General features: G+C 43.0%; 1 protein-coding gene across 1 annotated transcript in view; it reads right to left on the minus strand.

Moving 5' to 3' along the window:
- Positions 1-14,768, minus strand: part of LOC139556310 (exostosin-1-like) — a 311,555-nt gene that overhangs the window by 21,621 nt on the left and 275,166 nt on the right. The window contains exons 5-8 of the mRNA XM_071370129.1: positions 8,877-8,996; positions 6,350-6,482; positions 2,477-2,595; positions 1,864-1,959 (exon numbers count right to left, since the gene is read on the minus strand). Of these exons, the coding sequence (XP_071226230.1) occupies positions 1,864-1,959; positions 2,477-2,595; positions 6,350-6,482; positions 8,877-8,996 (468 nt within the window). The remainder of the gene's footprint in view (positions 1-1,863; positions 1,960-2,476; positions 2,596-6,349; positions 6,483-8,876; positions 8,997-14,768) is intronic.

Raw genomic sequence — 14,768 nt, forward strand, 5'->3', positions numbered from 1 at the left:
AAGAGCAGAAAAGTAAATAAAAACAATATGGGGATGAGGTAGGTAGATTGGGTGGACTATTTACAGATGGCTATGTACAGCTGCAGCAATCGGTTAAATGCTCAGATAGCTGATGTTTAAAGTTAGTGAGGGAAAGTCTCCAGCTTCAGCGATTTTTGCAATTCGTTCCAGTCATTGGCAGCAGAGAATTGGAAGGAAAGGTGGCCAAAGGACGTGTTGGATTTGGGGATGGCCAGTGAAATATACCTGCAAGAGCGCGTGCTACGAGTGGGTGTTGTTATCGTGACCAGTGAGCTGAGATAAGGCGGAGCTTTACCTAGCATCGACTTATAGATGACCTGGAGCCAGTGGGTCTGGCGATGAATATGTAGCGAGGGCCAGCCGACTAGGGCATACAGGTCGCATTGGTGGGTGTTATAAGGGGCTTTGGTAACAAAACGGATGGCACTGTGATAGACTGCATCCAGTTTGCTGAGTAGAGTATTGGAAGCTATTTTGTAAAAGACATCGCCGAAGTCGAGGATCGGTAGGATAGTTAGTTTTACGAGGGTATGTTTGGCGGCGTGAGTGAAGGAGGCTTTGTTGCGAAATAGGAAGCCGATTCTAGATTTCATTTTGATGAAACCACTATGAAAGTTATGCACAGTTATGCACATCAACAACAACATAATCAACAACTAATGCTAGCCAGAGCGAGATGAGCTAAAATCTAATGAGGAAAAATTAGATAAACCCTCTCAAACTTTTTCAACTAATTGACCATCAGAATTGCACTGATAAACGATGGGGAATAGTAGCCTGCTTGTCCTTCTGCAGCTTGCCTGCCAATGCATGCTGGTCCCAACCCACATTTTTACAACTGAATGGGAACTTGCCTGCCCACCCATTTGATCAATGCCAAAAACATTTGATTGACAACTAGCTCAGGGTGCGTTCATAAATTGCCTCCAGTGTGTCAGAGTGCACTCTGGGTTGTTCATAAATTCAGAGTGCTGTCAGATTATCTGTTCATAAATTCAGAGCGTTTTGCAGTCAATCACCCAAGCTAACTGGCTAAAGTTGGCTAGCTTGCTAGCTACTTCCAGACACAAATGAGAGAACACCTCTGACCATTTTACTCGCCCTAGCAGAGCTGGTTAGGCTGTTTACATGTTATCTAGAGCGTTCGTAACTATCTTACTTTTTTTGCCTACGTTTACTGACACCAGTCATATTCAGCGGGTATCATAAATTCATCAGTTATTTTGCGCTCTGGCACACTCAGACGAGAGTGCTCTGAAATCGGAGTAGATAGCCACATTGAATTTATGAACGCAAGAGATATGCTAAGTGGATAATAGTCGTTCTATTTCAGCATAGAAATGCATATTTTTTGCTAGCTAGCCAAATGACACCTGCCTCTAGCTCTAGCCACTGAAAAACAACATGACACCCTCCCAGCAGCTAGCTAGCTAGCCAGCCAACGTTAGGCTCAGTGTTTTTACCTTGCTAAATAAATAGCTACATAAATAGATACGCTAGCCTATTAGCCACGTTATGACTGACTTGTGATCATTGTCCTTGCTAGTTTGATTGTATTGACATTCCTAGCCTTAGTTACATTTGTCTTGGGTTTAAAAATAAAATAAAAACTGAAACTGAAACAGTGGATCCTGAATGGGTGGAGGCAGCAAACAATGTACCAGGCCAGTTGTGATTTACAACCTGATAGCAATATTTTTTTTACTTCAAATAAATGTATTGGTGTCAGTTCTACTTTAACAGCTATGCTCATTCCCTCAATGATTAAGACTCAATAAAACACATTAAAATCGATAGCAAAACATGTAATCTTAACACCTGCATAACTAGGAAATCTCGTACCTTTCTCTCTCCCTCAATGACAGTGATAGGCACGGTGGTGGAGGGCCACTTGCTCTTCGGAGGTAAAGGCTTGTCACAATTCCACAGCACAATTATCTGCAAACGAAACAATTCAATAAAATCTTAATTCAAAAGAGCATAGACCCAGTACATATAGCCATTATTTTTTTAGCAGCGGATATATAGCGAAAATAAGTCTGTTCATTATAAACTGGGTGGTTCGAGCCCTGAATGCTGATTGGCTGAAAGCTGTGGTATATCAGACCATATACCATGGGTATGACATAACATTTCCTTTTACTCTTCTAATTACGTTGGTAACCAGTTTATAATTTGCAATAAAGCACCTCGGGGTTTGTGTGATATGGCCAATATACCACGGCTAAGGGCTATATCCAGGTATCCTAAGAACAGCCCTTAGCCGTGGTATATTGGCCATATAGCACACCCGTAAATATAGCATGGGGAGACATGACATGCCGTATAGCTATAAAGATTTATGCTATATCACATAAGATAAACTTCCACTGACTTCGAGTGACAGTATAAAAATTAATGGTCTGCATCCCTGCTATTTCGCCTTAGCTCCCGGGTCATAGGTCTGAGCTCTCACCTGTGCACAGAACTTGGATTTGGCAACAGCGATGACGAGCTTGACTATGGGCTGCAGCTGAGATTGGAGAGGAGTCACGGCCTGGATAACAGCAGTGAACTCCTGGGACGGGATCTTACCTGCAACCACACAGAGAGACATAAACCTTAACACAAACCTTCAGACGCACACCTTAATACACACCTTCAGACACAACTTAACACACACGCACCTCAAGACATTAACCTTTCTGACACACACCTTCAGAAGGGACAGACTGGACTCTCCAATCCATCCACCTCATCACGCATAAATGGACACCCAGTGCACTTACAGCATCCCTATCAATCTCTCTGACACAGAGCTGTGGACTCTCTGACCTCTCTGGTGTACTGAGCTCTATTTATGGATTTACCCTGATGCTGTGTGGTGCCTCTAGAAGACCTATTTTGGACCCTGATCACACAACGATGCCTTCTTGATGTGGGACATGATAGCAAACTTGTGCTGGCTGTTTGTATGTGTCCATTTGGTGAGCATAACATTTACCTGAATAGGTTTGTTCTTTGCAGACATTGTTGCATAAGCAAAGAAATCTATAGAAAATCTCTGCCGATCATCTTCAAAGGAGGGATTCAGTATTGCATTAGGACCACACGAGTCCCATTGGGCGGCGTACAATTGGCCCGGAGTCGTCCGGGTTATTAGGGGAGGGTTTGGCCAGGGTAGGTCATTATTATAAAATATGAATTTGTTCTTAAATGACTTGCCTAGTTAAATATATAAAAAAATATAATAATTCTCATCCGGTCATCAAAATCCCATAAGCCTTAAAGTATTTTACTCTGGCAACACTTTTGTAGAAGAAATGTTTCCTCCGGGAAACCCCACAGCCATTTCTGGCAGCAATTTTAAGTGCACTTCAAACAAACGTTCGAATCAAACATTAAACTGCAAATGTACCAAGCAGAACTGGCAAAAACATTTTGTTCAAATGACTTTCATTGAAATAACTGTGATCAAAGTCCTTTCTTCAACTGTTGTTAAGACAGGGGAAACATAATTTCAATTTCAACAAGGTATGTTAAGCATTGATCCAATATCACTGTTCCCTTTAGAACACACCAACAGCTGTCGCAGAGTAGGCCGTTAGTCCCACATTTGTAAAAAAGAGCCTTGTATAATAGCCCCTCTTATCTTGAGAGTCTGCCCTTTGCAGGATACCTTACTGTAGGCCTAGTAAAGCAGGGTGTCATGTTGGTTATTAGCCTTTATGCTTGTTACTGGCCTTAGCGAAGGAGCTCTAGAACTCGTCATTAGAAAGGTTCAGTGTGATCTGAAACACGCTCAGAAACTAGACCTCATTAATATTGACAGAACGAAGTCAAACTGTACTATGGTAATGGAAGAAAAAGAAATCCCACCGATTGCAATGAACCGGAACAATCATGCTCAGCAAACGAGGCAAGTTGGAGGGTTTTCCAGACCAAAACAGAAAGCCAGGCTGGATCAATGATAGTGATAGGACTCCAGAGGAGGAAGCTGTTAGGGGGTCCTGAAGCCTCAAGGAAATCTAGCTGGTAACCTTAAAAATAAATAGAGGTGCCGGGGAAGTGAAGAGGTGGGGTGATGAGGGCAAGTGTTACCGCTTTTTCACACGAGGTGGTGGTAAACAAATCACTCCTCTTCTAGCAGCATCCTGGAGATAGTCCTTCTGTACACGAATCGGCATTACACAATGGGAGAAGACTGTGTGGAACTGCATATGCAGCGGTCGGATAATTCACATAATTTTGGGTCCCCTGCCAATCTAATTCGAGGATTTAGACAATATATAATTTCCTCATGTGAAAAGCTATAATGAAGCTATAGATTGAGATTTATTGACAGCTCAAACAAAATTCAGTTGAGACATTACATCTCATGAGTAAAAATTCGAACTCAAATGGCGATGAGAATTGGTTCGGATGACTGTGGAAAACAAGCAGAGTTTCAACAGGGAACATTCAAACAGTTTCTAAATGGACCTTCTCATTCTTATCCACTGCTTTGGCATCTCTTCATACATTCCCAGTAGCTTTAAACACAGTCAAAAGAGGATTGTGAAGCACATGATAGGAGGTACTAAAGGAGCTGGACTCTCTACTAAACAAGTTGGAAATCCAATTTGTGATTTTGAGGCGGTATACCCAGTCATCAAGACCCTCCAGAAATGGAGCCCAATGTCGCTATCGTTCCTTCTTTTCCACTTCTCAGAGGAGCAAATATGATTCGGGACAGATGCTGTCATAATAACAAAATATTGTAACATCAACTTGAAATTGACAGAGACAAGTAAAAGCTTAAAAACAGTAAATTAAAGTCAGTAGAATTGAAATAGGCCTACAATGCAAAGAAAAAAACTAAAACCTTCTGCTGCTATCAGCATTATGGAAAGTGAGACTGATAATGCCTGTGTATTACCGGCATTGAGAACGTTATTCCTCCAGTACCGGCAAAAACGTATAACTGTGGAAGCATAAAGCAAACTGCCCATTCCTCCTGTACACAACTCCTCAGAGAAAGACAAGCATCTATCTGAGTTATGGCTTCATCCCAGTGCTCCTCGCAGGACTGTGACAGCAGCACAGTTCATAGTGTACAGCTCCAAGGTGCTCAATGCCGGAGGAAATACACAAGACACTGACTGCAGCTCTAGGCTTTATGCTGTTCTCTGCTCCATCTCAGTGACAACTAATCACTGACTAGGGAGGACTTGACCCGTGGCAGTTAATGGGACTGCAGATAGGATATGGGATAACATATACCAGTTTGCAAGGTTACATCCAAGACAATTTCTGTCGTAAAGTGCATTGTTTGGTCCCCAAATATGACTTTATGTAAAATTTGTCTGTGGTTGGTTAGCATGAGCAACATTTTCTCAGAGGGTATTAATATGTAGCACTGGGGTATATAAAATAGCATGGAGGAAATGGAGGAAGAGCGCACATTAACATTAGGCCCTCCACAATGAACTGGTTGTGAATGAAAATTTTCGTTTTGACTCTGTCAAGGAGTTGAAAGACCTGATGGACAAAGCGGAGGTCTGATTCCTTGTGGTTGTGTGTCAACAGTTCCCATGCATAGAAGTTATACAGACACATAATAGCAGGTTATCACCAGGCTGCAACTCACCCAGAGAGGAGTCTGTTATACAGACACATAATAGCAGGTTATCACCAGGGTGCAACTCACCCAGAGAGGAGCCTGTTATACAGACACATAATAGCAGGTTATCACCAGGCTGCAACTCACCCAGAGAGGAGTCTGTTATACAGACACATAATAGCAGGTTATCACCAGGCTGCAACTCACCCAGAGAGGAGTCTGTTATACAGACACATAATAGCAGGTTATCACCAGGCTGCAACTCACCCAGAGAGGAGTCTGTTATACAGACACATAATAGCAGGTTATCACCAGGCTGCAACTCACCCAGAGAGGAGTCTGTTATACAGACACATAATAGCAGGTTATCACCAGGCTGCAACTCACCCAGAGAGGAGTCTGTTATACAGACACATAATAGCAGGTTATCACCAGGCTGCAACTCACCCAGAGAGGAGTCTGTTATACAGACACATAATAGCAGGTTATCACCAGGCTGCAACTCACCCAGAGAGGAGTCTGTTATACAGACACATAATAGCAGGTTATCACCAGGCTGCAACTCACCCAGAGAGGAGTCTGTTATACAGACACATAATAGCAGGTTATCACCAGGCTGCAACTCACCCAGAGAGGAGTCTGTTATACAGACACATAATAGCAGGTTATCACCAGGCTGCAACTCACCCAGAGAGGAGTCTGTTATACAGACACATAATAGCAGGTTATCACCAGGCTGCAACTCACCCAGAGAGGAGTAATAGAAGGGGAACACTGCAGCGTCCGTGGAGAACTGAGGCAGAATGTACAGTCCACCAGGCAACGAATTCCACATCAACTTGTTCCTGGAGATGTGTGAATTTATTCTGTCTTGGATTATCTGCAGAAAAAGAAACAACACAGAGAGGAGGAGGAGAGAGAGAGAGGATTAGTACAAAGAAGCTGCTCGCTGTGCAAGAGGCTGGGTCTGATAGACGTGGCCATGTTGTCGAGCAGCGTCTTGCTGATGCAGATAACACCTCACTCCCTCAGCTGGGACTGATGCCCACTCACCCAGGTGCAACTGTTACCTTGCATGTTGACTGTGGAGATTGGACCTGTATCTCGTCGTCCCATGTTGCTATATATGATGACTGTGCTACTGACAGTCTATTGAACAGCAATGACTGTAAGGAGTTATTTGCATGCAGTGGTCATGCATTAAGAGTGATGCACAGGATATTTTACATGAAGATGGTCACATATGGGTCCTGATATTAGTTGCGTCAATGGACACAAAACCAACCTCTCAATCAAATTAATTAACATTAATGACAGTCATTTCATATCAGCCATCTGCTTTTGATTGCTCTTTCCAATACACCTGCCTCACTGCATGTCCTGAAGTAGAAAGGCTACAGCTCCCCTGCTCTTGGATCCACAGCAAGAGACCTCCATATGGGTACGTCTCCTCCCTTGCATCAGCTACTCTCAGAGCCCAGTGCTTTCCAGGCTGCTTCCTCCGTTTGAACTGTGGGTCCTAATGAGGTTGTGAGAGAGGCCTTAACAAGCAACCCCCTCAGAGAGACGAGGCGGTAGGTCGACCCCTCCACAGTTTTTACTCCCTGCTAGGTGATGAGCTTCATTTATGTTGCTCAAGATACAGTACCTCCACAGTAAAAAAAATATTTTATCTTCTACAGGAGTAGCTACAGTATCATGTGACTGTGTTATACTTGTTCTGCATTGTAGGCAAATGTATCTGAAAACCCTATTGACAGATTCAGGTCAGATTTATCTGGCTATGAGGGAAGCGGTGCGTCTGCCTGTTTGTCCCGCACCTCAAACGGCCACCCTCAGTGTGATTATCATATCAGTTTAGAGTCCCTGTGCCCGTCCAGTGCCAGCAACACTGAGACGAGATGTGCCTTTTGATCTATATGGAGAATTAGCTGGCACTTATCGACAACCTCACAAAAGCCCTGTGTGTGTGTGCCACTTGCGGGGCTATTTAGAATGCCTAATTTCCCCCATTTTGTCAGTCGGCAGGTAGCGCCGAGCATTTACCACATCTGCACAACGGTAAATATCCATGGAGATGGGCCTAATTTCGTCCCTGTTGGATTTGGACTAGGCACCTGGTGGTGACGTTCGCCCGGCAACACATAAAACAAACGCTCGGCCCTAATCCAATTCATCACAAAGTGCTGCTGTGGCTCCCTTTGAAGAACCATGGCGGAATGCCTATAATTTATCCTCCTCACTTTCTATTTTCCCCCTCCTCCTCAACCCTCTTTGTCATTATTTCCTTTATGAAGTGGTAAATTGAATGGAAAGAGGAAGGGAGTAAAGACAGAGAGTGGAGAAATTAAACACAGACACCCTCAAAATGAAGAAGTGACATGAAAACCTCAGGGACAAAGACATATGGGTGACAGGTTGGAGTGTCTGTTGAGTGAGTTCTAAATTAGAGCCCACAACATTATCATAACAGAGTAGCTTCTGAATGGGTCAGTGATACAACAATAAGTGAAAGTGTGTTAATATAAAAACCCATGGAAAAACTCAGACCAAAGTAAAACCCTCAAAATGTTGAGTGAGACAGAGGGGTGAACAGAGAGCCTATGAGAATGTTCTGATGTTACCCTGCTGAACCTTTCCTCTCATACCTGCAGGCCAAAACACCTCATACCGTGGCTTCCTCTTCACACATCAGACCATAAAAAGTGTTTTTCTGATTGTTCCAGGGGAAACATGACAATTATTTTAACTTTGCTCTGAGAGGACACTATATTTGGGGGTGTGACAACAATAAACAGTAGCAGTATAGCACAAGGGGGAGTTTTGTTTAAGGAACCCCCAGCTACCTGTCTATGTACTCTAGTCCATGAGAGTCTCTAGACATTTAAGATGCCAGAGGAAACCGTTACACTGCAATCTCTTTTGATCATGGCAGGTCCTGACTGACTGTCTGTTCTGGGGAAGAGCCTGATGAAAGCCCTTTGTGTCTGTTTCCCCCCAGAGACTGAGACAGAAGAGAGAGTATAGTGAAAACACTCCCAAAGTAAGAGCCAGACTGTCAGGAGGAGTAAGAAAAAACAAACCAGGGGAAATTAAGAACTTGGTTGGGAAACGCTGTTGTACAGCCACCATCAATTCATCCTGGCCACTTGTGCACATTATAGAAAAGGCTATCCGTTATCCTGGCTGCTGGCTGTCTGGCCCTGCAATCCTCCCAACCCGCTCCCACCCACTCTTGATTCAAATGAACAGTTCTATAAATGGGAGAGCTTACCTCTAATGTAGTTAATACTATTTTTGCTACCGAAGAAAAATAAGCATCCCAGAGGAACTGAGTCTGCTGCCTGAGCGCCAATATTTTGTCATGGTCCACAGATCTGGTAATTGAAGGAACCTGGGGGAAGAAAAGGACAGAGTGAAAATTTAAACGAATGTGAGGGAGTGGGGGCACATGGGTTATTCTCTGGGCAGATGTGATTAGGTGAAATACTCCTTCCCGAGGGAGGCCCATGGACACACTGTCTCCACCCATGAGAGCCATAGCAACACCTCTCTGTAGGATTTGAATGGCCCTTTAGTGGCTATAACTTGAGGGACCAATGACATCGTTAACAATGGTCCTCAATGGTCAAATTACAATGTGATCTATGTGGTTGGCCTTAGAGGACTAATAAGAGGACCAATAGAATTTACTGGCATACCGTTCCAATTGAGGACTATCCTCTCAAGGTGTTGCTCCAGCATAGTTCATACTGCTAGAAAGAAACTGAGGTGTTAAAATGTTATGGGCTAGTAAACCAGCCTTGTGTGAGAGTGGTTGAGCCCTTAAGTTAGGGATCATGTCACTCCTATGGCTAAAACACAACACTATCACACCCTACTAACTAACAGATAGCACTACCTCATGTTTCACAGCACATCACTGTTCTGTACTGTTACTGTTCCTCTCGGAGCTCTTCATCAATTATACAAACAAACACAGAAAATACAATTCACAATGTGACACGTGGCAGGAGAGGGGGCAGGAAGACAAATCAGCAGTCACCATGAATGTCACATTTCTAACCCCGAAATCACAAAGACAGCCCCCCTTTCCCACCTGAAGCCTGAAAACAATGTCTGTCTGAGCTGATGTTTGGCAGTGACAGTATCTCTCATTTTAATACACTCAGAGGCAGGGTATACATTAGGCAAATCAAATCCTCCCCCTCCCTCTCTATCTCTCCATCAGTGTTTATGTGTCTCCTCTGTGGGGGAATAAGCTACTCCACATGTTGTGCTGGGTTGTTGTGCATCATTCTTCCACATAATTAAATGTAAAGAGATTCACTTTTTACCAGTAGGTGCAGCAACTTGATTGTTGTATAAAACCAAAACATTGGATGGCCTTAAAAACGCTCCTCCATTCTCATTATGGACCAACACACACACACACACACACACACGCGCGCACACACACACACACGCAGCAGTATGGTGTGGGGGCTGTGCTTTGCTAGTTTACCAACTCTGTAAACAAAGCTGGATATAAGTTATTATCTTGACACTCATAAGCTTGTTTATGTGTCTGTTTATACATAGGAGTGTATTTAAAAAGCTTTTAAATCTATTAACGCTCACGATAGCATACTATGACTCATGGTAGCGGATTATCTTTACATTAAGATATACGTAAACGATCTCAACAGCCATTTATTCACAAGTTTGAGTGTATAAATTGTAGAGATTTTACAAAAGTTTCTGAATTGCTTGTAATTCAAGCAGAGTTAGTTGGTTCTTTCCCAGAAACCCCTCATGCTCATCTTTATGAAGTTGGGTTTTGATAAGACAATAGATCTAAATGGAATACATTTACATTGAACCATCTGAACACAACAGAAGACTACAAATCAATCGTGATTTAATCCTAACTTTCCCAACCTTTTAGCATCCTTTTGTATCTAATTCACACTCCTGCATGACTTTTGTTCTGACACCACTTTGCTTGCGGTTCTACAAAACATGTGCGGACTGCATTAGCAGTTCTGCTCAGTGTCGGCAGTCAACTTTTTGTTGTTCAGATAGCACTGTTCAACCGCCGATCAGCCTCTTATAAAACTCCAGACCACAAGGTGGCAGTAGCTTTCTACAGGCGTACGCCTGCTGTAGCTATCTATGGCAAATGTTAACTAACTAGTAATCTGCACTAATGTTGTTGCTAGCTAGCTAGAATTTGTATTAAACCCTTGTTGATACTTATGGAAGCATTTAACTGCCGACACTCAATTGGAAATGCAACACTCTAACACTTAAAAACGAAATGTAAATGCCATTTCATTTCCTTCTTGTTACCATATAAATTGTGACAAAAAGAAAATTAATTATCAATTTCAATTTCATACTCTGTGTGGGGTGACTGTCAAAATTATAATGATCAATCAAATTCGATAAATCAATTGCTATGCTTCATTTTGCTGTTTTCTTTCTTGATTGCTCCTTTGAGTTTTCATTTTCGATGTGTTAGACCTGCCAATCAAACATGATGGTGGGGATTTGGTAACGGAGGCAGAAGAGGTTGCCTGGGCCTGGTAGCTGGGTCATTCCTAGGGCTTAGCTGTCCTGGATCTGCACAGCTCTGCGAGGGCCTGGGATCGGGAGAGACACTTAAGTGTTTTAGTACTATATCTCTTGACACAATGATGAAAATAATCATGGCCTCTAAACCTTCAAGCTGCATACTGGATCCTATTCCTACTAAACTGCTGAAGGAGCTGCTTCCTGTGCTTGGCCCTCCTATGTTGAACATAATAAACAGCTCTCTATCCACCGGATGTGTACCAAACTCACTAAAAGTGGCAGTGATAAAGCCTCTCTTGAAAAAGCCAAACCTTGACCCGGAAAATATAAAAAACTATCGGCCTATATCGAATCTTCCATTCCTCTCAAAATTTTTAGAAAAAGCTGTTGCGCAGCAACTCACTGCCTTTCTGAAGACAAACAATGTATACGAAATGCTTCAGTCTGGTTTTAGACCCCATCATAGCACTGAGACTGCACTTGTGAAGGTGGTAAATGACCTTTTAATGGCGTCAGACCGAGGCTCTGCATCTGTCCTCGTGCTACTAGACCTTAGTGCTGCCTTTGACACCATCGATCACCACATTCTTTTGGAGAGACTGGAAACCCAAATTGGTCTACACGGACAAGTTCTGGCCTGGTTTAGATCTTACCTGTCAGAAAGATATCAGTTTGTCTCTGTGAATGGTCTGTCTTCTGACAAATCAACTGTACATTTCGGTGTTCCTCAAGGTTCCGTTTTAGGACCACTATTGTTTTCACTATATATTTTACCTCTTGGGGATGTTATTCGAAAACATAATGTTAACTTTCACTGCTATGCGGATGACACACAGCTGTACATTTCAATGAAACATGGTGAAGCCCCAAAATTGCCCTCGCTAGAAGCCTGTGTTTCAGACATAAGGAAGTGGATGGCTGAAAACGTTCTACTTTTAAACTCGGACAAAACAGAGATGCTTGTTCTAGGTCCCAAGAAACAAAGAGATCTTCTGTTAAATCTGACAATTCATCTTGATGGTTGTAAAGTCGTCTCAAATAAAACTGTGAAGGACCTCGGCGTTACTCTTGACCCTGATCTCTCTTTTGACGAACATATCAAGACTGTTTCAAGGACAGCTTTTTTCCATCTACGTAACATTGCAAAAATCAGAAATTTTCTGTCCAAAAATGATGCAGAAAAATTAATCCATGCATTTGTTACTTCTAGGTTAGACTACTGCAATGCTCTACTTTCCGGCTACCCGGATAAAGCACTAAATAAACTTCAGTTAGTGCTAAATACGGCTGCTAGAATCCTGACTAGAACCAAGAAATTTGATCATATTACTCCAGTGCTAGCTTCCCTACACTGGCTTCCTGTTAAGGCAAGGGCTGATTTCAAGGTTTTACTGTTAACCTATAAAGCGTTACATGGGCTTGCTCCTACCTATCTTTCCGAGTTGGTTCTCTGCCTCTAACCCTGTTACAGGGGCTGAGTCACTGGCTTGCTGGTGCTCTTTCATGCCGTCCCTAGGAGGGGTGCGTCACTTGAGTGGGTTGAGTTACTGACGTGATCTTCCTGTCTGGGTTGGCGCCCCCCCTTGGTTTGTGCTGTGGTGGAGACCTTTGTGGGCTATACTCGGCCTTGTCTCAGGATTGTAAGTTGGTGGTTGAGGATTTCCCTCTAGTGGTGCGGGGGCTGTGCTTTGGCAAAGTGGGTGGGGTTATATCCTTCCTGTTTGGCCCTGTCCGGGGGTTTCTTCGGATGGGGCCACAGTGTCTCCTGACCGCTCCTGTCTCAGCCTCCAGTATTTATGCTGCAGTAGTTTATGTGTCGGGGGGCTAGGGTCAGTTGGTTACCTGGAGTACTTCTCCTGTCTTATCCAGTGTCCTGTGTGAATTTAAGTATGCTCTCTCTAATTCTCTCGTTCTCTCTTTCTCTCTGAGAACCTGAGCCCTAGGACCATACGTCAGGACTACCGGGCATGATGACACCTTGCTGTCCCCAGTCCGCCTGGCCTTGCTGCTATTCCAGTTTCAACTGTTCTGCCTGCGGTTACGGAACCCCTACCTGTCCCAGACCTGCTGTTTTCAACTCTTAATGATCGGCTATGAAAAGCCAACTGAGATTTATTCCTGATTATTATTTGACCATGCTTGTCATTTATGAACATTTTGAAAATCTTGGCTCTCTCTAATTTTCTCCTTCTCTCTTTCTTTCTCTCGGAGGACCTGAGCCCTAGGACCATACGTCGGGACTACCGGCCGTGGTGACTCCTTGCTGTCCCCAGTCCGCCTGGCCTTGCTGCTATTCCAGTTTCAACTGTTCTGCCTGCGGTTATGGAACCCCTACCTGTCCCAGACCTGCTGTTTTCAACTCTTAATGATCGGCTATGAAAAGCCAACTGAGATTTATTCCTGATTATTATTTGACCATGCTTGTCATTTATGAACATTTTGAAAAACTTGGCTCTCTCTAATTTTCTCCTTCCTTCTTTCTTTCTCTCGGAGGACCTGGGCCCTAGGACCATGCGTCGGGACTGCCGCCCGTGGTGACTCCTTGCTGTCCCCAGTCCGCCTGGCCTTGCTGCTATTCCAGTTTCAGCTGTTCTGCCTGCGGTTATGGAACCGCCACCTGTCCCAGACCTGTTGTTTTTCAACTCTTGATGATCGGCTATGAAAAGCCAACTGAAAATTATTCATTATTATTATTTGACCATGCTTGTCACTTATGAACATTTTTGAACATCTTGGCATAGTTCTGTTATAATCTCCACCCGGCACAGCCAGAAGAGGACTGGCCACCCCTCATAGCCTGGTTCCTCTCTAGGTTTCTTCCTAGGTTTTGGCCTTTCTAGGGAGTTTTTCCTAGCCACCGTGCTTCTACACCTGCATTACTAGCTGTTTGGGGTTTTAGGCTGGGTTTCTGTACAGCACTTCGAGATATTAGCTGATGTACGAAGGGCTATATAAAATAAAATTGATTGATTGATTGATTCCTACCTATTTTTTTATTTTTATTTCACCTTTATTTAACTAGGCGGCGCCTACAGTGCCTTTTCTGTCCCCGGGACATCACTTTATATTTACTGTAAAATGTGGTTTCCAAAATGCTTTAAATATAAAAGGTCAGGTGTCCTTACATTAAACACACAAAAATATGGATCTTGAAAGGGAATAATTTTGAAAACTTTTTTTTCAGTGGATGTAGGCTTTTTTGCCATGTCCCCGGGTGTTACTCATCAACGTCCACGAGAAATACACCTTAAAATATAATATTATTTTATAGTCCTAGTTAAATTCTCTCTCATCAATTACTTTTGTTCAGGATTATTGTATTACATTTTTATTTACCATTTTCCCTGACTCTGATATCATTTTCCAATCTGTTAGTTTGTTTCAATTCTCCATTTATGAAAATAACCCCTTTCTAAAATGACACCACATTCAGGAAGTGTCATAATTTCTTTGGTGGGAAAAAAATGGTGCAAAAGTACATAAATATAGACACTCCATTTTATCTATTTTTCCATGTTTCATGTTGTTAGTCTGTATGTCCCACTCATATATTTCCACCCTGTTAGGCTAAATTATAGAGAAAATTAACCAAATTTCTAAATGTTAAAAT

Source organism: Salvelinus alpinus, chromosome 27 (genome assembly GCF_045679555.1).
Source record: "Salvelinus alpinus chromosome 27, SLU_Salpinus.1, whole genome shotgun sequence".
In the NCBI taxonomy this organism is placed as follows: Eukaryota; Metazoa; Chordata; class Actinopteri; order Salmoniformes; family Salmonidae; genus Salvelinus; species Salvelinus alpinus.